This window comes from Limanda limanda, chromosome 3 (genome assembly GCF_963576545.1).
Source record: "Limanda limanda chromosome 3, fLimLim1.1, whole genome shotgun sequence".
In the NCBI taxonomy this organism is placed as follows: Eukaryota; Metazoa; Chordata; class Actinopteri; order Pleuronectiformes; family Pleuronectidae; genus Limanda; species Limanda limanda.
In genome coordinates, this window is record NC_083638.1 from 21,422,419 (window position 1) to 21,440,681 (window position 18,263).

At 39.8% G+C, this 18,263-nt stretch overlaps 3 protein-coding genes across 6 annotated transcripts; 1 reads left to right on the forward strand and 2 right to left on the reverse strand.

Moving 5' to 3' along the window:
* Positions 1-969: 969 nt before the first annotated feature.
* Positions 970-2,337, reverse strand: LOC132998940 (protein PIGBOS1). The gene is made up of 2 exons (XM_061068693.1): positions 2,214-2,337; positions 970-1,299 (listed from the first exon to the last, which is right to left on the reverse strand). Exon 2 carries the CDS (start codon positions 1,256-1,258, stop codon positions 1,100-1,102), a length of 159 nt encoding a protein of 52 aa, XP_060924676.1. The 5' UTR covers positions 1,259-1,299; positions 2,214-2,337; the 3' UTR covers positions 970-1,099.
* An 889-nt stretch (positions 2,338-3,226) lies between these two features.
* On the forward strand, positions 3,227-7,684 carry pigb (phosphatidylinositol glycan anchor biosynthesis, class B). 2 transcript variants are annotated; one of them, XM_061067900.1, is made up of 13 exons: positions 3,227-3,243; positions 3,456-3,611; positions 4,135-4,264; positions 4,490-4,607; positions 4,687-4,791; positions 5,148-5,278; positions 5,378-5,518; positions 5,604-5,655; positions 5,736-5,947; positions 6,773-6,837; positions 6,932-7,151; positions 7,236-7,413; positions 7,495-7,684. In XM_061067900.1, exons 2-13 carry the CDS (start codon positions 3,500-3,502, stop codon positions 7,606-7,608), a joined length of 1,578 nt encoding a protein of 525 aa, XP_060923883.1. In that variant the 5' UTR covers positions 3,227-3,243; positions 3,456-3,499; the 3' UTR covers positions 7,609-7,684. The 2 variants fall into 2 exon arrangements, with proteins under 2 accessions (XP_060923883.1, XP_060923882.1); XM_061067899.1 differs by having other exon boundaries at positions 3,236-3,275.
* On the reverse strand, positions 7,574-17,415 carry ccpg1 (cell cycle progression 1). 3 transcript variants are annotated; one of them, XM_061067896.1, is made up of 10 exons: positions 17,331-17,415; positions 15,779-15,867; positions 15,125-15,239; positions 14,273-14,355; positions 13,780-13,969; positions 12,072-12,416; positions 11,641-11,756; positions 10,894-11,004; positions 9,475-10,784; positions 7,574-8,486 (listed from the first exon to the last, which is right to left on the reverse strand). In XM_061067896.1, exons 2-10 carry the CDS (start codon positions 15,836-15,838, stop codon positions 8,294-8,296), a joined length of 2,523 nt encoding a protein of 840 aa, XP_060923879.1. In that variant the 5' UTR covers positions 15,839-15,867; positions 17,331-17,415; the 3' UTR covers positions 7,574-8,293. The 3 variants fall into 3 exon arrangements, with proteins under 3 accessions (XP_060923879.1, XP_060923880.1, XP_060923878.1); XM_061067897.1 differs by having other exon boundaries at positions 10,894-10,998; positions 14,273-14,358; XM_061067895.1 differs by having other exon boundaries at positions 14,273-14,358.
* Between the last annotated feature and the right edge of the window lie 848 nt (positions 17,416-18,263).

The following is an 18,263-nucleotide window of genomic DNA, read 5'->3' on the forward strand; positions in this document are numbered from 1 at the left end:
GATCTATTTCTTCTGAAATGCTTCTGTGTATTTTGAGATGCGTGACCGTCACAGGACGGGTTAAAAGTTGAATTTAAATTTTAACATTAGTTTAAATGCCAGCTGGTCAGTCCAAAAGAGCATTTCACTTCTAATCATGTTCATCATGGGGTTTGCTGAGTGACGCAGTTTTAAATGTACCAAAAATACCAGGACCACAACTGTGACATCTCACAAATCCAGCACTCTTGTTTATTGACTGGTGGAGATTCAGCAGCAACAGTTGTTATGATCAACTTTCAACAGTTACTCAGTAAAATATACTTACACTCAAGTGCTTATTCCCATTTCATGTCCTTTTATGCTTTTTACTCAACCACAGCTCAAAGAGAAGTGTTGTGCTTTTGACTCCACTCCAATAATTTGACAGTTTTAGTTAGACGTGAGATTAAGGTTCAGTTTTTCAAGTTTGTCTGGAAATGGGTGAGGCCATGAAGAGGTCACATCCTACTCTGATCCCAGTGGAAGCTCCTCCTTCTGTTCAAAATTTTTTTATATCGTGTTACTCTTTCACTATTTGAGTATTTCTTTCAACTTCTTCCACCAAAATACCTTCTTTACCCCTGACATATACAATAGTTTATGAATTAAAGAACTAAATTTCATACATTTTTCTGCTTATCTGAATCACAGACCTTGTCTCCTGAGAATATGTTCATCCCTGACGGGAAAAAACATTGGAAATCTTGCAAAGGAGCCAAGTTGCTGAAATACTTCCAGGTGTTAGCTGTGGAACAAACATGGTCAATCATGGATGCCTGGTGGTCACTCACGACTGTGGCTTTACAAAGCTTTCATTTTAGTTTGAAAGATATTTAGACTCAGGCCAATCCTAACTTTAATCTTTTTGGTTCAAGGCTAAATTAATAAGGACAAATGTGAGTTTTGTCCCCCGTTGTAAGATTTGGATTTAAAAAAAAAAAAAAAAAGTCAAATTATCAATTATTTTATTCTGTACATTTACAACAACACAGAGCACATTTATCCACACAGGTCTTGTCTTTTGTTCGGCCTCCAGCTCTGACAATCCTGGCTTCTGTCTGTGAAGTGATGATTTGTTTCAGTCTGTTTCTGTCTCTTTCTTCATCTCTCCCGGGTTTTGCTTACTTGGCTTTTTCAGCGCAGGCTCAAAAAAAGGTCTGTAGACATATAAACCTCCAGCAACTCCTAGCAGCATGGCCAAGGCCATCTGTGGGAAAGGTACTCTTCGTCTAAACATGATTCCTTTAATCTGGTGTCGTCTTGAGACAACAGATGATCCTAAAAGAAAAATGAAGTGGTTTTATTAAAGACATTGCAAAATATTCATCATAAATTGTTGCTTAGATATTGTTGGTGCATCTCCATACAGTGCAGGTTAACTGATGTGCTGTTGGCTGAGACAAATTTTTAAAATCATATCCAGTCATCCTTTCATATTGTATTTCTGTATGAACAAGAGTGTTAAAAACTCCTTAAATCACAGAATACTGTTAATCCTCAACGCCCGGATATTTTCTACAGATGCCTGCAAAAGTGGACTGACCAGTCACCGTGCAGTTGGACACACTGAAATATTGCTGTTTTATAATAGCCACAATTCAAGATCTTATGTTTGTTGAACCTTAATAAAAACTGGTAATTCTCTACCAAATGATTGGTCCAAATCTTCCATTAAACAGTCAAAGACTTGTGATAACTAAAACCTGATAACATCTTCTATCTGACATGCATTATTAAGAGTGTCTGTGTGTATCCTTTAGAGGTGGAAATGGGGTCTTTATGTAACAATAAAGTAGTGTGATGACTTTATTCTATATTATAGTGCTGTATTTTGTAATTTATGTATTTTATTTTTTATATATTAACCCACAAATCTTAACAATAACTATAAAAAGTTTTTAAACGGATTACCTGACCAACTAAAAGACAATTGACACTTCTAATTTTCACGCAAAAATGCTAAATACAAGTTTTTCAGCTTCTAAAAAATATGAGGATGTCCCATTTTGCCTTGTTTATATCATTGGAAACGATTTCTAGATTTCAACGAGTTTTATTTTGAAGAACCAAGACCGGACATGAGGAAAGAGCCCCTACACGCTTGATCATTTCCTGTCGGTTAAACCTGGATTAAAGTCAAACGTGACATTTTAACTGTTCGTGCAGGATTCTCTGGAACAGTTCCAACTCACCGACGAGACGGTTTGTCTGTAAAACACACACACACCCGAACCGACAGAGGCACCTGGAGGTGGACACATGAACCAGATCCTCCAAGATCACAACATACAGCAGTCCAATGCGTTCTTCTTCTGCTGTGACCCCGGGCAGAGCAACGACGTGCTGATCGCCACCTGCTGGAAGAAACAAGAACACACCTCCCGCTCAGTCATTCACTGGGTCAAGCCAAGCCAGCTGACACTCGCGTCTCTGTGGTCAAATCAGCCGACACGGAAATTCGACTGACATTTATGGTAAGCGCATCCAAAGGGTTTTTTCAAAATAAACTGTTGACATGGAGAAAATACAAAATACATAATTGATAAGGAAATGGATTGGATTATATTCACAAGAAGTATATATCGTCTCACGTGTCTTTTTATGAATAGCATTTTGACTGTATCAATTTAGAGATTTTATCAAACAAAAGTCACACATTTTTAGCTCCAAGTAGCTAATTTCTGGATACTTCAAAGTACTGTAAAAACACTTTGATCAATAATTCCAGAGTGAGACTGATAGCCTGTGATCATGACCTCTCTGACTACCTACATACTGAAGATCAAACATTTTTACTGTATAGACTTGGAGATTTTTCAAAGTAAAGCTCAACATTTTCACTTAGGAATGTATCATTTCTAGGTATTTCAAAGTTCTATTATAACACTTTGCTCAATAAGTTCAGAGAGAGACTGATAGCCTGTGTTCAGGACCTCTCTGACTACCTACATACTGAAGATCAAACATTTTTACTCTATAGAGTTGGAGATTTTTCAAAGTAAAGTCCAACATGTGTGCCTGAGGGCCCACAGTTTTATAATCTGACCGTGTTTGACTACAGATGGAAGTGACCCGACCCAAACGTTTCTGAGGCTCATAGTAATAATGATAAAATAATGTAAAAAAACAACAACTCTGCAGCAGTTTTTTGTGTCAAGCTTTTATTTTGAACTCGGGAAGCATAGTTCCACCGGAAGCCGGGCTGAATGCGGAAGCGCTAAGGTCGTGGTGTGTTACGTGTGTTGTTTTGAAGTGTGCGTGAGTTTAGTGTCGTTTATATGAAAATGTTAAAGTTGAGTTGTGTTGGTTGAATAAATGAAAAGTAGGAAACAGGTGGTTCAGCCTCATCAGCGGTTACTTCACGTGTTTTGACGTGTTTATGAGCAGCTGCTCGTGATTGGCTGGAGTTTATTCTCTGTCTCACTGCCTGACAGGTGATACACAAACACAGACACACACACGCACACAACATGTCCTGATGGAGCACATCCCAACACGTCTGAGGTTCGCCAACAAATTGGAAAATGTGAAACTGCGGAAGAGAAAATCTCAGCTGTACTTGAAGGAAGAAGAAAGTCCACTGAACGATGGTGAGGCTTTTATTTTGACACATTTAACACTGAATATGAGCAATAATGATGAACTTCACATTCAATCAGACTTTATACAAGTTTTGCTGCTTTACAGCTCTCGTTGCACTAACCTGTCCAACTGTCAAACTTTGATGATCTTAAACTATTACTTTATTGCACTACAAAAATAATATTAGTTGTAATTATACTAATCATAATCATAAATACTTTTTGTTACTCTTCTGTTACGTTTGTATTTTGTTATCAGAGAATATATGATACAATAATAAATAAATACTATCATTAATACCATACCATTTATCTCTACTTCAACTTTAACTCATTTTGGTGATTTTTCTCTACAATTTCCACTTATGTACTTTTGCTTCAGTCTGTATTTAACTGGAGGACGTTTACTTGAAATAGAGTATTTTTACATTGTAGTATTGGTTGTTTAACTTCATATATTTTTAGAGTATTAAGACAGTGATAATCAGCTGTATGATGAAAACTACGTGTGTTTTTTCCCTGCACCCTACAGGTGAGCTTAGAGCCAAAGTTATTGGCTTCTGTGTAGCGTTCAGGCTCATCAACTGCTTCCTGGTTCAGACCAGCTTCGTCCCTGATGAGTACTGGCAGTCTCTGGAGGTTTCCCATCGTATGGTCTTCAAATATCCTTTGGGCTAAATTGTCTGAGTGTGACTGTGCTGCTGTAGACTTTAAACTGTGCCCAACTAAAGTTTTTTTACAGCCTTTCATGTTTTTTAATGTAAAATGCTAAACTTAAATGTTTATTCTGTAAAATGAAAGTTTTAATATCGTCAAGCTGGTTAAAGCTTCATCACCCATCAGATATGATTGTTACTGTTGTGCTGATACAACCTTAACAGTCTGACTTATGGGTATCTGACGTGGGAGTGGAAGGAAGGAATAAGAGGATTCTCCTATCCACTGGTCTTTGCTTTCATATACAAGATATTACACTTCTTTAACCTCGACTCAGTCCACCTCCTGGTTAGTTCACATATCTCCATATGCAGACAGTTGTTTTTCAATCAGACATTTTTCTGACTGTTCCCTGCTGGCTCTGCAGAAATGGCTCCCCCGAATATTCCATGCGCTCCTGGCGGCGTTTGCTGACGTAAAATTCTTCTTCCTCGTCCGAACGCTGGAAAGTCGGGACGTTGCAAAATGGATGGTGAGCCTCGTGTTACTCACTGGACTTCACTCCAACAGAAACAGTGTCTTCTCACATCTAAAGCTGCATGTGCACAAGTCAGACAATATTTTATTTTATTGTTTTATTTTAGGAAAGGACACAACTTCAGAAAGTGTATTACTGTAGTGAATCATGAACACAAAAACATAAGATCATAAGTGCACCAAACATGATGATAAGCAATACTGTAATTTTTACTCCAACTGAGCCTTTAGGTTTAGTTTGGTCTTTTCTTCTTTAGATTTCATCAGTTTATTTAGAAACTTTAACGCTGCCTCACTCACCCGATCACCTAAAAGAGACGTTAAAACTTGTCTTCCTGTTTCCGTGTGCAGTTCTTCTGCCAGCTGTGCTCGTGGTTCACGTGGTTCTGCTGCACCAGGACTCTGAGCAACAGCATGGAGACCACCCTCACCTGTCTGGCTCTGTTTTACTTCCCTCTGCCCGGGTCCAAAACACACAGCAGGTCTTTGTTTGTTTGTTAATATCTCTTTTTTTTATTTGCCCTTAATCGCCAACATAAAAAAACTGACACTCATGCCATTGGTGTTTATTTTTTTCCCAGCAAAAAATATTTGACCCTAGTTGCCTTGGCCGTCATTTTTCGTCCCACGGTTCTGATCGTCTGGTTTCCGCTGCTGATTTACCATTTCTGGCAGGAAAAGAACAAACTGAGACTCATAACCCATGACTTCATTCCCATTGGGTTTGTACTTTTGTCTCTTAGTTTCCACTTCAACTATATTTTCTCCTCTTTTCTTGATTACACTTCTATTTTGCCTCATTTCCAGGGCCTTGGCTGTGGTGATTTCAACAGTGATTGACTGTGTGTTCTATGAAAAGGTAAAACTTTAAAAACTTATCCACTAGCTGCCGCTCATGATGCCAAACTGTTTGTACCAGTTGCGCTCTGTGTTTTCCAGTTGACCATGGTGCAGTTCAACTTCCTGAAGTTTAACATCTTTCACGGTGTGGCTGATTTCTACGGCTCTCATCCCTGGCACTGGTACTTCACTCAGGGCTTTGCCGTGGTCATCGGCCCTCATCTTCCCCTCTTTCTTCACGGCTGCACTCTCGCCTTCAGAAGATACAAAATCCTGTTGGCAGCAGTCGTGTGGACCGTTGTGGTTTACAGGTAAAAGGATAAATTGTTTGTTCACGTTCATGGGCCTGAATTTATAAACTTACACTTTAGAATAAATAAGAGAATTTACTCTTCAAATTCCCAGTTTACAGTCTTAAAAAATCCTTCCGTTTTGAATAGTTTTACTGTGTAGTTTTGTTTATTTGTGTAAAAAAGTAATAACTGTACTGCTGGTTTTCTTTGCATTCAGTTCAACACTTTCCTTCCTTATAAAATAGTCGGCTTATCCCCTTTTTGATAATGTACAAACGTGTATTTGTTCACATCCATGTTTACTGACTTGCAGTCGTCTTCTTGCCTTCGCTGAACCATTGTTGTCTTTCTTTACGGTCACCTGTCACTCAGTGGAGCCATGTGAAACACTCAGAGTGCTTGATGTGTGACCAAAAACAAACAAAATTGAGACCCACACATAAAAATGTTCCACCTTTACGCTTTCAGTGATCATAAACTACGCTAGGTGCCTTCAAAGGTTGTGTGAAAGATTTAGCAGCTTCTAGTGGTGATGTTGTAAATTGCAACTAAATACCACTCCTCATCCTCCTCTTGTGAGCACGGAGGAGAATCTACGGTGGCCCTCAGGTAGCATCCATTCTGGGCTACTGTAGAAACATGGTGGTGAAGCAGGTTTGCTCCTGATGTAGATATCAAAGGCTCTTTCTTGAGTTACAAAAACATAATGATAATTAGTTTCAGGCGGTACTAGACAAATGAAAACAATATTTGTATTTAATTCAGTTTTTGTGGATAGAGCCTCTATAGTTCCTGGTTTATTCTCCACAAACAAATTTGACACATTTTACTCCTTTGTGTCAGTTTGCTTCCTCACAAGGAGTTCAGATTCATCTATCCTGTGCTGCCTTTCTGTATGATCTTCTGTGGTAAGTGCCCACTTTCATTTTTAAATCGTTCTACCAAACTGACAGTCATATGTGGGTTTAATCCAAGGTTCTCTCTGTTTCACCTCCACATCAGGGATGTCTTTGGCTCATTTGAAATCATGGCGTCGAGCTGCAGCGTTCACCTTGTTCGTGTCCAACCTAGTTCCAGCTCTCTACACCGGCCTGATCCACCAAAGAGGAACTCTGGATGTCATGAGCCACCTCCAGACTCTTTGTGATGCCGACGGTGTGTCGTCGCCTCCGCAGCCGGACGTCCTCTTCCTCATGCCCTGTCACTCAACACCCTACTACAGGTACAATGTGATATTTAGGAGTTTTTGTATTGATGAAATTACGATCAGATATAAACAGAAGCTGATGCGTCTCTCTCCTTGCAGCCACGTCCACTGCCCCATAAACATGAGGTTTCTCGAGTGTCCTCCGGATCTCGGAGAGGACGGTTGCGTCGATGAAGCAGACGGTTTCTACGACAACCCTCTTCACTGGCTCAAAACGTCGTTTCCATATAAATCCTCTGTGCCCACCCACCTGGTTTTCTTTGATGTATTGGAAAAGGTGAAGTATTAACTCATATTTCTGCATGTAGATATTTCTGCTTCACTTCACAGTTGCTAACACGTTTTTTTGTTGTTGTAGGAAATCTCAGTGTTTTTAAAAGGAAACAACTTTTTGAGGACGACAGAAATATTCCACACTCACTTTCCTGAGGGAAGAGTTGGAGGAAGCATCTTTATTTATGAAAGGCACTGAACAAAACTGCAACAACGGAAATTCCTCTCAGAGAATATTGTATTGATTTGATACTGAAATAAATATTTTTGACTCAGATGTCGTATTGAATCATCACTTGTCAGATTTGTCAGATGTGTGTGGTTTCTAATTCAATTTGGCAAGAAATGTAACCTACTAAAAGTAACATAAAAGGTCCAGGCGCAGTTAAAACAAGCTTAAGGTGGAATGTTAGAAAACGGTTAACTCTGAAAGGAAACTAAAACCAATTCACACAAAACAGTTTTTGTAACAGCAAATTAAACAACTATATGACTGTACATAGGAAGCATCCTCAACGTGGATGTTGATTTTCCATTTTGTTTAACAAAGCACAATAAATACTTTCTGCTTAATATTTAGAAACAAAGGTGCTGTGGTTGACAAGGATCATCAGTGGTGTTTCAGCATTAAATCCTGGAAATAAAGTGTTTAACATTTGTAAAATTTTAACCGATGTTACAAATGTGCAGATGACAGAAGAAATGCCAAATCTGTCATTCAGACCTAATGATGACTTCACTAATCGCAGAACAGCTCCAGGACGTTCAGTAGCATTAAAAAAGTTAACATTGTGCAAACGTGCAAAAAAAAGAGACTTTGCATCTTAATACAAAAAAGAAAAACGAGAATCTGCAACTATAACAATAAAAAAGCTGAGATGTTTTCAGTACTTGGGATCAAACGGCATCGGACCCAGTTCTATTTTGACATCAGCCATGTGTCTGTCTGTGTTTCTTCCTGATCGGCTCCACTTGCGTTCACTCTGTGCTCGGGATCTGGCTTTCTGCTGCCTACGCTGATGATGCTTTGACCGGGTCTCCTCCTTTGAGTCTGCGTCAGGTCTTTCAAACGGTCCGCTGTGGGAATCCAACACAAAACATGAACATTAGAGTTAAACTCATGATCACCCACAAGCTGCAGTATGATTATGGATGAAAATGGGGGCAGGAGGTGTGACAGCCATAACTTAAGAGTTTTTAAGACCTTTTTAGATGCCTCTGAAAACCACCTTGTTGATCTCTCTTGTCCCAAGTTTTAAAGACTTTTGACACAATACAGTTTGCTGCCTTGGCACTGATTGTAACCACCACGAGTACATGTATCATTGACGAGCTGCATGTTCATAAACTATGTTGTAGGCTGGATAGAAAAGCAAGTTTCCAGGACTAGTACTTTTTCTTCTTCGGTCGAGCAGAGTTGAGAACCTAACTAAGCAAAGTGATCTGTGGAGGTGCCTTTAAAAAAGTACCCCCATCCTATTTGAATTTAAGACAGATGTGACACCACCTTTTTAATATTAATTTATAATTTGTTAATTATGAACCAACAATTCAAATTATTCAAGTATTTTAATCCTGAAAATAAGTTAGGTGATTCAGAGGCCAGTTAACAGTTTGTGAGGTTATCCTTTTAAAATCATAATTTGACAACAGGGGTAGGTGACTCAAAGTCATTAGGTAGAGCCGGTTGTCCACTGAGCAGTAGGGCGATTGTTCGATCCCCAGCTCCTTCCGTACGCATGCTGAAAAGTCTTTGTGTGTGATTGACGTGTGATGGAAAAACGCTGCATATAAAAGTGCTGTATAAATGTGTGTGTGGTGGGAAATTATGAGTGTGCAAAGAAATGTGGTTGTTATTACAGGCCACTTACCAATTTAAAGTTGTAGGTTTTTCCCCCATTAGTATCAGTATTATTTTTTTCATTTCAAGGGGAAATTCATGTATGTTTTAGTATGTGTTAGGTGTCAAGGTCTTCTGAAAAAAATGGAGCTGGGCTTGTTTAACTTTGCACTTTGACTGGTTGTTAGAGAAGACAGTTTATCAACATGGCCACAGGAGACGTACCTCGGTCTATAGCTTTTTGTGTAAACCTCTCCGAAGAGGTGTCTGTAGACAAAGTCGTCCAGGTCTCCGAACGTGTCATCGTGGAGCCCTTGGTACTCGTGCATGTCCGCCAGATAGTCCTCCACGCCGCTGACAAAGTCTGTGAAGAGCATCTGGTCGTGGATGAACACCCCGTTGTGGAAGAAGTTGTTGACGAACAGCTCCAGCTCTTTCCAGTGGTGGAAGTGGTCGACCTCCTGCTGCAGGTAGCTCTGCAGCAGCTGGTGGAACTCGTCTGCTTTGATCGGCTCCATGGCTTGGTTGAAGAGACTCATGGACTCCTGGTAAGCACAGTCAAAGACCCCAGAGCAGCCTTTCGGGTTGGCTTTCTGGCTGCTCGGACCTTGCTCTTCATGCACTTTATGCTCGTATTTGCGAGTGTTGTGGCTGCTGTGGGAGAAATCGTCAGATTTGTGCGCCTGTCTGTGAGGAGGCTTGTTTGATCTGTGTGGCCATGACTCTTTTGAGTTCCTGTCATCACGTTTCTTGGGATAAAAGCCTCTGGCCTTGTTGATGAGAGTCGAAGCTGAATCCTTGAAGTTTCGGAAAGTTGATTTGACAGAATCTGAAAACTTCCTCAGGTTCTCCTTCACAGCCTCTTTTGCTTTTTTTATCTGCTCTTTGTGGTGGTGGACAAACTCATTGGTGGAGTTTTTCACAGCATCAAATGTCTCTTTTACTTTCCCTGCCATGCCCTTTTTAGGTTTCTTCACTTTGGACTCTGTGTCTCCTTTGGCTCGTTCTTCTTTGGTCTCCAGGTACAGCCTCTCCCACAGGTCAGAGCGCTGTTGTTCGAAGCTCAGTCTCTCCTCCAGCTCCAGCAGCCGTGACTGGAGCTCCTCTCCCTCTGACCCAGCCTCCTTTCCAGCTACGGGGATTTGACTTCTCACACGATCCAGCTCTCCCCTCAGCTCATCTGTCACCTTCCTCTCCTCGTCGAGCTTCTTCCTCAGTGTCTGAGCTTCAGCCTTTAATCCTTCCCTCTGGACGTTGATGTTTTGGATCTGCTTCTTCTCCTCTTCCAGCTGCTCTTCCAGCCTCTGGTTTTCTGACAGCAGCGAGTCAGCTCCAGCTCCCATCATCTCCAGATCTCTGATCTTGGAGCGCAGGTTCCTTAGCTCCTCTTGTAACGTGGACAAAGACTTTTCCTCACGTGCCAGAGAGCTTTTCAGCTGCTGGTTCTCAGCTGCCAGCTTCTGCTGTTGTGCCACAACGTTGGTCTTCTCCTCAGCCTTCTGATGCAGCAGCATCTCCAGGTCCTTTCTCTGGGCCTTAATGGGAAAAAGAAAGTGATGGCTTTTAAAGTGGTGTTTACACTGTTTTATGATAACATTTGCATATGTGTTACGTTACAAAAGCTATACATTAACTTCAGGTTACCTGAATGTGCTTCTGTTTAATGTTGATCTCCTGATTCTCTTTCTTCATCTTCTCAATCACACCTGTGAGCAGTGAAATCATGTTTTGCTCATCCAGGTTTTTCTTCTGAGCCTGAGAGAGAGAGAAAAAGAAAAAAATAATTATCAATTACAATAATATTAATAATAATAGTACATGTATTTATATAGCACCTTTCAAAACATAGTTTCAAAACATAGAAAATATGAATTCAGTATCTGAGCTAGTAGGTAAAAAAGAAAACTAAATTCAAAGATCTTTCTGTAAAAATATTTTAAGTCAAAAATCCTCATTACAACTTTCACATTTATATTTTGTTTATTCTATATCAGCAAAGTGGAACATGGGTTTTCAAGTAACTCAATTATTTCTAGATACTTTGTCCAATACACAGTAAGCACGCTCTCATAATGATGTCTTAACTTCATCTAATCTAATACAACATGATAAACTACATCCTCATGAATGACTAGAGGTAAAACTACACCGCTCTGACAAAATATTACCAGTAAGAAAAAAATGCAGATAAAAGGTTGGATTTATTAGTGATGTTTTATTAGGGCAGTGCGAACAGCTTCTATATTTCTGGTCACTGTATATTTTTTTCTGGTTGAAAGAGCAGTAATTTATGAAAATCTGTCTGATGCATTGTATCGATGAGTTAATGACTCTTTCTGTAAAATCCATGATAAATAAATGTATTATTGTTTAACCAGTGATGTCACTGACCTGGTTTGTCAGAGGTTGTTCTCGTACATGCTGATGAAGCAGATCTCTCACACCATCGGGCTCATTCACTCTGATGTTCTCCACTATTTTCCGCCTTTCTTGTGTCTGGACTGTGCCTGTGACATTTGTAACACAACAAATAATTTACATACACAGCTAAATGTATTTATTTACATGCAAGATAAGAAATTACTGTCGGATAAATCTAAATGTGAAAAGCTGTAAAAACTGTAAAATCAGTGCAACAAGGAAAACATCTCATCTGAAAGACACCGGGTCCGAGTCATATATATAGAAACTATGTGATCTTTCACAGATGACGGAGAACTGCAAATCTTTATTTCTGCTTACTGGAAATTTAAAAGCATGAATATTCTCTACATTAACCATAACGAAGGTGACATCTTCTAAGTCTGTTGTAAAGTTCTTACCATAGAATTGACCAAAGCTCATGATGAACGCTATGACGAGGGCGAGCAGGATACACTTGTTGAGGATGCTGCTGCTCTGACCCTTCATTCCAAGTCCAACTTCAGCCGGCTCCTCCTCCTCCTTGTCCTCCTCTTGCTGCTTCTCCTCTTTGTCCACATCTTCCTCCATCTCCTCACTCGGTCCAGACTCCAGCGCCTCCTCCTCCTCGTCCTCCTCAGGCTCCGTCACATTGCTCGAGGTATTCTTCCTCACCCTTCGTCTTCGTATAATATTACTGGGGCTCTGTCCTGCCTCGTCCTCACTGCTGCTCGAGTTGGTCACTGCCGGCTGCTGCACCGGGAAAACTACAGAAAAATACACAGAGTTACGTTTGCAGTGATAATATGAAATAAAATTGATTTTCACAAAGAGATGCACACAACATTAACAGGCTCAGAAGGCAAGCACAGGTGATGCTACACATGCATATAAAAAAATAAAACTTTTCTCACTCTTTATCTTCGCTTGTGTTCATGGTGTGTTTAAAATGCATTCAAGGAAGAGTTCAACATTTTGGATAACATGCTTAATTTGCTTTCTTGCTTAGAGTGAGAGGAAAAAATTGATACCAGTAAATGTTCCAGTGTATATCCCTGTAACACTGCAACATGTTGCTTTTACACTTTGGTTTTTCTACAGATTTGTTTACATTCTTTAAACATGTTAATTAGTGAGCTATATATGAGCCGGTAGGTGGGTTTTGTTATCATGCCACTGTCACTGCTGTCCCCTGCCTTCAGACTTTATGCTAAGCTCAGCTAATAGGCCGATAACTGTTGTTCAGATCTTTTTCTGGCACAATTAGCCGTCAAAGCTTAACAGAGCTTTATCAGTTCATCAGTAGCGTGCTGATATAACATTGGTGTCAATTTTCTTATCTAAAAACCTGTCAAATTAGCAAAAAGGGTTAGGGTTAGAGAATCCCTTGAAATATCCCTTTAAGCATCATATGGAACACAACATTTAGAAATATTAAGACAAACGCATAATCCTGAATAAAATTGATTTACTGGACAGTTTGTTGCTGCTGCTTATCTTTTTTACACAAAATGCATTAAATTAATTACTTAAATAATATTGTGCCTTAAATCTGCTCAGAGATACAGTGTCTTACAAAAAAAAATTCTGATCTTGAGTGTACATAAGGTTTATCGGCACATAATTTTAATGGAAATTCACTATTATATGATGTTGTATATAACTTTGTAAATAAATTACACTTCTATTTTAGTCAGTCAGACCTACAAAGACACACACTCATGCACACCCGTGGAGAAACTGTGAGCTGTGAAGAAACATCATGTGACTTCTTCTGTGGTGGAACATGCTTTAAATGCACACATCTTTGACCAGCATGTGTTCAGCAGCAGGATTAGGTCTGTGAATTGCTGAGCAAGCGTAGCATTTTATTAGATTCACTCTAGTTTCACATCTGGCCACCTGCATGAGAGGTGCCTCCAGTGAGCTTGCTCCGCAGATGGTAGCCTAACTTCACCAAACTCTGTGGAAGTTTCCAGTGACTCATCATCAAACCTGTTTTGGCGATGTAGGAAATAGGCAGAGGAAGAAATATGTTGTGTTGATGTGTGCAGTTTCTCTTTTTTCACAGTGAGTGGCAGTAAAATATGTTTGCCAAAGATAACATGGGGATAGGTGAGTGTGTTGTACCGGTCTCTGCAGCAGTGAAGGCGTACTGGCTGCTGCAGGATGTGCCGAGGTAAAACTCTGCGTTGGCAGCTACTTCCTCCTCCACGTCTGCGTGCTCGTCCTCCTTCAAGTCTCCCAGAGTCATGATGTCAGAGTGATCGCTAAAAGTCAACAGAGTCACAGGCTCTTTCCCTGCAGCGCTGTCTCTGTCCTGCAGAACACACAGAGAGCAGCAACAAAGTGGTTGTAGATGCTTATTAGACAATTCACAAATGTGTTATATGAATGACAATAGAAAAATGTGATTTATAAATGTGTCTTTCAATCCACACAAATATCAAACAATTTAAACACACAAAATAGTTTCACAAATTCTCATATCACAACATGAGCCTTTTTAATTATTTATTTTTCATTTGTAGATCATGAAAACACTTTTTAAAACATGTATTTGAGTCAAATTTTTTTCTAGATTATTTATAAAAATTATATGCATTACATCAGGTCTTCTCACCTCAGAGACCAGCAGTGTCTCATCTTTAGTTCGTTCTTCCAGTGTATCGTCAAGTAAAACAGCTTCTCTCTCGTCATTACATCCTGCTGAAATATATAGAGTTATAGTTGCTATGATTTGCGTCTGAGATATTAAATCATACATATATACTCATCATAATTAGTCCCAAAACAATAATCTGTCAATTAATGTCTTGATTAACTGTAAAAATAGTGAAAATAAATCCCCATCATAATCTCTCTGACATATTCAAATGTCTTATTTTTCCACAAAACAGCTCAGAAACCAGAGAATTCACAATAATTATATTTGACAAACTGTTCTTAAAGGGACTCTTACCTTTGTTGCATTTGAGAATTACAGCACATTCAAATCATCCCGCCTTCCTCCAATGCCCCACCCCCTCGTTCCCATCCGCGGTGTTTTTTTGAAGAAACTTTATTTACAAGCAGACTTACAATCTACTGCCTCCGCGCACGCACGTGAGTTTTTGTTTACCAAAGCAATGGATTCGGATTCAGAAGCACCGGTAAGTTATATACATTTACATTCACATATGATGACGGGCCCGAATGCGCCACAAGAAGCAGACGGAAAACCTGCATGTCCATGCAGCAAACAGACAGGTCTGTTGGCCAATAAGGTCCTTCGGTCCGAAGAATTTTATTGGTTGAAGTTTTCACAAAATTTTATGAGAGTGAAATAATTGTTTGTTTTTACTCCTGGTGGGTCTGTCTTGCATTTTAGAGTGTCATTACCTTATTAATACCAATTTAACCTTATCCAAAAAAAGTGTAAAAATGCAACAAAGGTAAGAGTCCCTTTAAATCATTCAGTTATATGACTATTCACCTGGTGCGGAGGCCTGTGTGACCTGAAGCTCTGCTTTCTCCTCCGGAGGGCGCTCTAGCAGCTGGGCTCCATATTCCACTGCAGCCTCTGACCCCAACGTCTCGATATCTGAGCCCTGTAAACAAAGTGAACCACCATTAATGATGCAGTAATGCCGTTTCCGCTTCGGATTAACAACCACTACCTTATTATGTACACTAACAATAGATGGTATTAAGCAAGATCATGTGACCGGCTCGTTTGATTGTAAACAGAAAGACTCCCAACGGTATTAATGACATATGCAACAGAGACTGAACAAACACCAGGTGGCTGACAGGATGCTCGAGGCAATCAGTGTAAAAGTTTCATCAGCCAAACAATGACACATCTACAGGCACCACCATCAGGAAGTGGAGTCTCAGTGGCTGAATAACAGGGCAAACAGGTCTCTATTCAAGATTACAAAGGTCAGATCATGTGCTCATAAGAAATCTTTCTCTAATGAAGAAGACACAACTGTTCCTCACAGGGAGTATTAGAGGTAAACATATTTTTATCATATACAAATATAAATGATCATTTTAAGTTTGTTTCCCCTCTTTGTTGTTAGTTATACAGTAATAATCGAATGGAAAAGCAGAAATGAGGAGTGAAGAAAAAAAAGGTTGATACCTCATTACTGATAATGGTCCAGCCACAGGACGACTCAGCATCACTTGACGTCTCCGACATTTCTGGTAGTTGTCAGCAACGGACAGTAACTACAGGAGATGAGGTTATAAAGTAAAATGTGGTAAATTCAGTAAGCAAGTTTAAGTTAAAAAAAACAAGCACATTTGATCTTATACAAACTTACCTGTGCCCATATGTAGGACACTGAAAAACAACATTAACTTGTTTCAGGACTTGCTTGTATATTCTCAACTACACACATACTCTTCATAATAAACTTAAATAATGGCTTTGACCATAATCTGCTTTGTTCCAGTAAAGTGTTACACGATAGTCAAATTCAGACTATACGTTTAAGCAGAGGAAATGAATGATTATGTCATTGTCAAGATGTCTTTTGTGATACATTTGGCTATAAGAGGCATCAGCGCTGTAAATAAACATTTAATAAAGGGATGAAACAGGAATGTGGGAAACAGCAACTCAGATCTGTTCTTTGGTCTGATGTCATACTGGTGTGATATTGACTATGAAACAATATGAATTTGTCTTCGGTCAAGAGATTTAACTATCATTATTATAACATGGCATTATCCTTGTGGTTGTGGTAATAGGAAGTGTAGCACACCAATGAGCAGCTCTAGAGGCTAATTTGTTGGATTTTTGAAGTCAGGAATTCAATTGATAAATTTTTCATAAACTGTATCAGCTATATCTCTCTTTTTCTACATCATCCACCACTCCTGGAAACAATGACACTGACATCAGGTGAAAACCAACAGACCTAAACCAAGCAACCTGTTTCTGTTCACTGGAAACAACAGTGGGTTAGTTAGTGCAACAATTACACAGAGATACAGTTGACGCACCATCAATCGTTTTAAATCGAATTTCAAGTTCTAACTTTTTGATTAATTAAGTTAGTCTTATAATTCTGTTCATGCCTATGATTTTATTTTATTTTTACACTTATCTTCTATGCATTTCACTGCATTCCCTTTTCTATTAAATCAAAATATCTTTTATCCACATCTGTGTGGCCTTCGTTTCCCAACTGTGAAGGAGTTTGGCGCGTTAAATAAACACATCTTAAGATAATAAGAACAATATATGATGTGAAATTAATTTGAATATTAAGCATCACTGTGATGGAAGACAACACAGTGGTTCACTCACACCCTGTGCTGTGTGTGTGTGTGTGTGTGTGTGTGTGTGTGTGTGTGTGTGTGTGTGTGTGTGTGTGTGTGTGTGTGTGTGTGTGTCGCCCTCTAGCGGGGGCAGCAGCATCTAACAGGAGATGCGGCCTGGCTGGATTGTTTTGCTTTGACAACGAACATGTTAGCGTCAGTGAGCCGAAGCTAACATTTGCCTCGTCTCTTAACTAGTTAACTAAACCTGCACCGCGGTGGTTTATCGGTTAGTCAACTGGTTTAACGAGCTGGTTGCTGACGCCTCTAGGCGCCTAGTAACATCCGCGTCGACCACGTCCGCCATCTTAACCCACATTTAGAAAGAGCTTCGGTCTGAAGCAGAGAGAAAACACTGAACTCACCGGTGTTTGCGCCTGAAACGAGGCAGCTGCTGTTGCGTCCACCTCAAGAGTTGTTGCAGTCTACCCGACTATCCTCCGACAACCCACTGGAGCCGGGAAATGTAGTTTTACTTGGGCGCATTCGAACACCATCTCAAAGCCTTCAACCGAAATCTACAAACTACATTTCCCAGAGGCATGCGCGGTGGAAAAACTGGCTCATAGAGGGTGGGGCTGCGAAAAAAGAAAACATAAACAAGGAAGCGTGACAACGCAGCAGCCCCAGAGTTAACGAGGTAGAGAAGACATGCAAATCACCCAGTCGTGTGTTGTTGTTGTTCTTGTTGTTGTTCTTGTGTTGGCAGAGGGCTTTGAATAGCGTGAGGGTATTTAAAAACAAGTGTCTGTGTCCGACGGGAAACACGTGGCGGTCATTGTTTTGACCAGTTTCTCAAACTCACCAGATGAAAGGATCCACCTGAAATGTTGCTCGACTGGTTGATAAAGTTCAGTTACTGTCAATCAAGGCTGTGGTGATTTATTGTTTGACATCTGTGTAACTAGAGCGTCTGCAGCCTTCAACAAAACCAGCACATGTTCTATATGAATCTGTGTGAGTCGGATACACGAGGCACGTACAGAAAATGGGAGGTTTACAAAATCTACAATATATATTTATAAAAAAAGGCAAAACAACAATATCAAAGCACCAATTTAGGCTTCAAAGCAACTTTAAAGTAACTTTTACAGAGCAACAGCGCCATCTGCAGCCCAACATGGAGATTAGTTCTGTATAGGACTTCCTGCATGAGCAACAATCACATGTAGGTGATTCTTTTCAAGTGGAACAACCCCTGTAGCAAATAGACATTAAAAAAATAAATTAGAAATCTCACAGTTTTCATGCTCTTTTGTGTTTTTCGCTAGTAACCAACTATCAAACGTATAACGTAA

Bases quoted from the DNA above. Each gene is read 5' to 3' on its own strand.
- pigb (XM_061067900.1), top strand. From the start codon at position 3,500: ATGGAGCACATCCCAACACGTCTGAGGTTCGCCAACAAATTGGAAAAT. The intron at 3,612-4,134 runs GTGAGGCTTTTA...TGCACCCTACAG, and splicing joins AGAAAGTCCACTGAACGATG to GTGAGCTTAGAGCCAAAGTT. The intron at 4,265-4,489 runs ATATCCTTTGGG...TAACAGTCTGAC, and splicing joins TCCCATCGTATGGTCTTCAA to TTATGGGTATCTGACGTGGG.
- ccpg1 (XM_061067895.1), bottom strand. From the start codon at position 15,838: ATGTCGGAGACGTCAAGTGATGCTGAGTCGTCCTGTGGCTGGACCATT. The intron at 11,757-12,071 runs GTAAGAACTTTA...CAAATGTCACAG, and splicing joins GAGCTTTGGTCAATTCTATG to GCACAGTCCAGACACAAGAA. The intron at 8,487-9,474 runs GTACGTCTCCTG...GGATTCCCACAG, and splicing joins ACAAAAAGCTATAGACCGAG to CGGACCGTTTGAAAGACCTG.
- LOC132998940 (XM_061068693.1), bottom strand. From the start codon at position 1,258: ATGTTTAGACGAAGAGTACCTTTCCCACAGATGGCCTTGGCCATGCTG.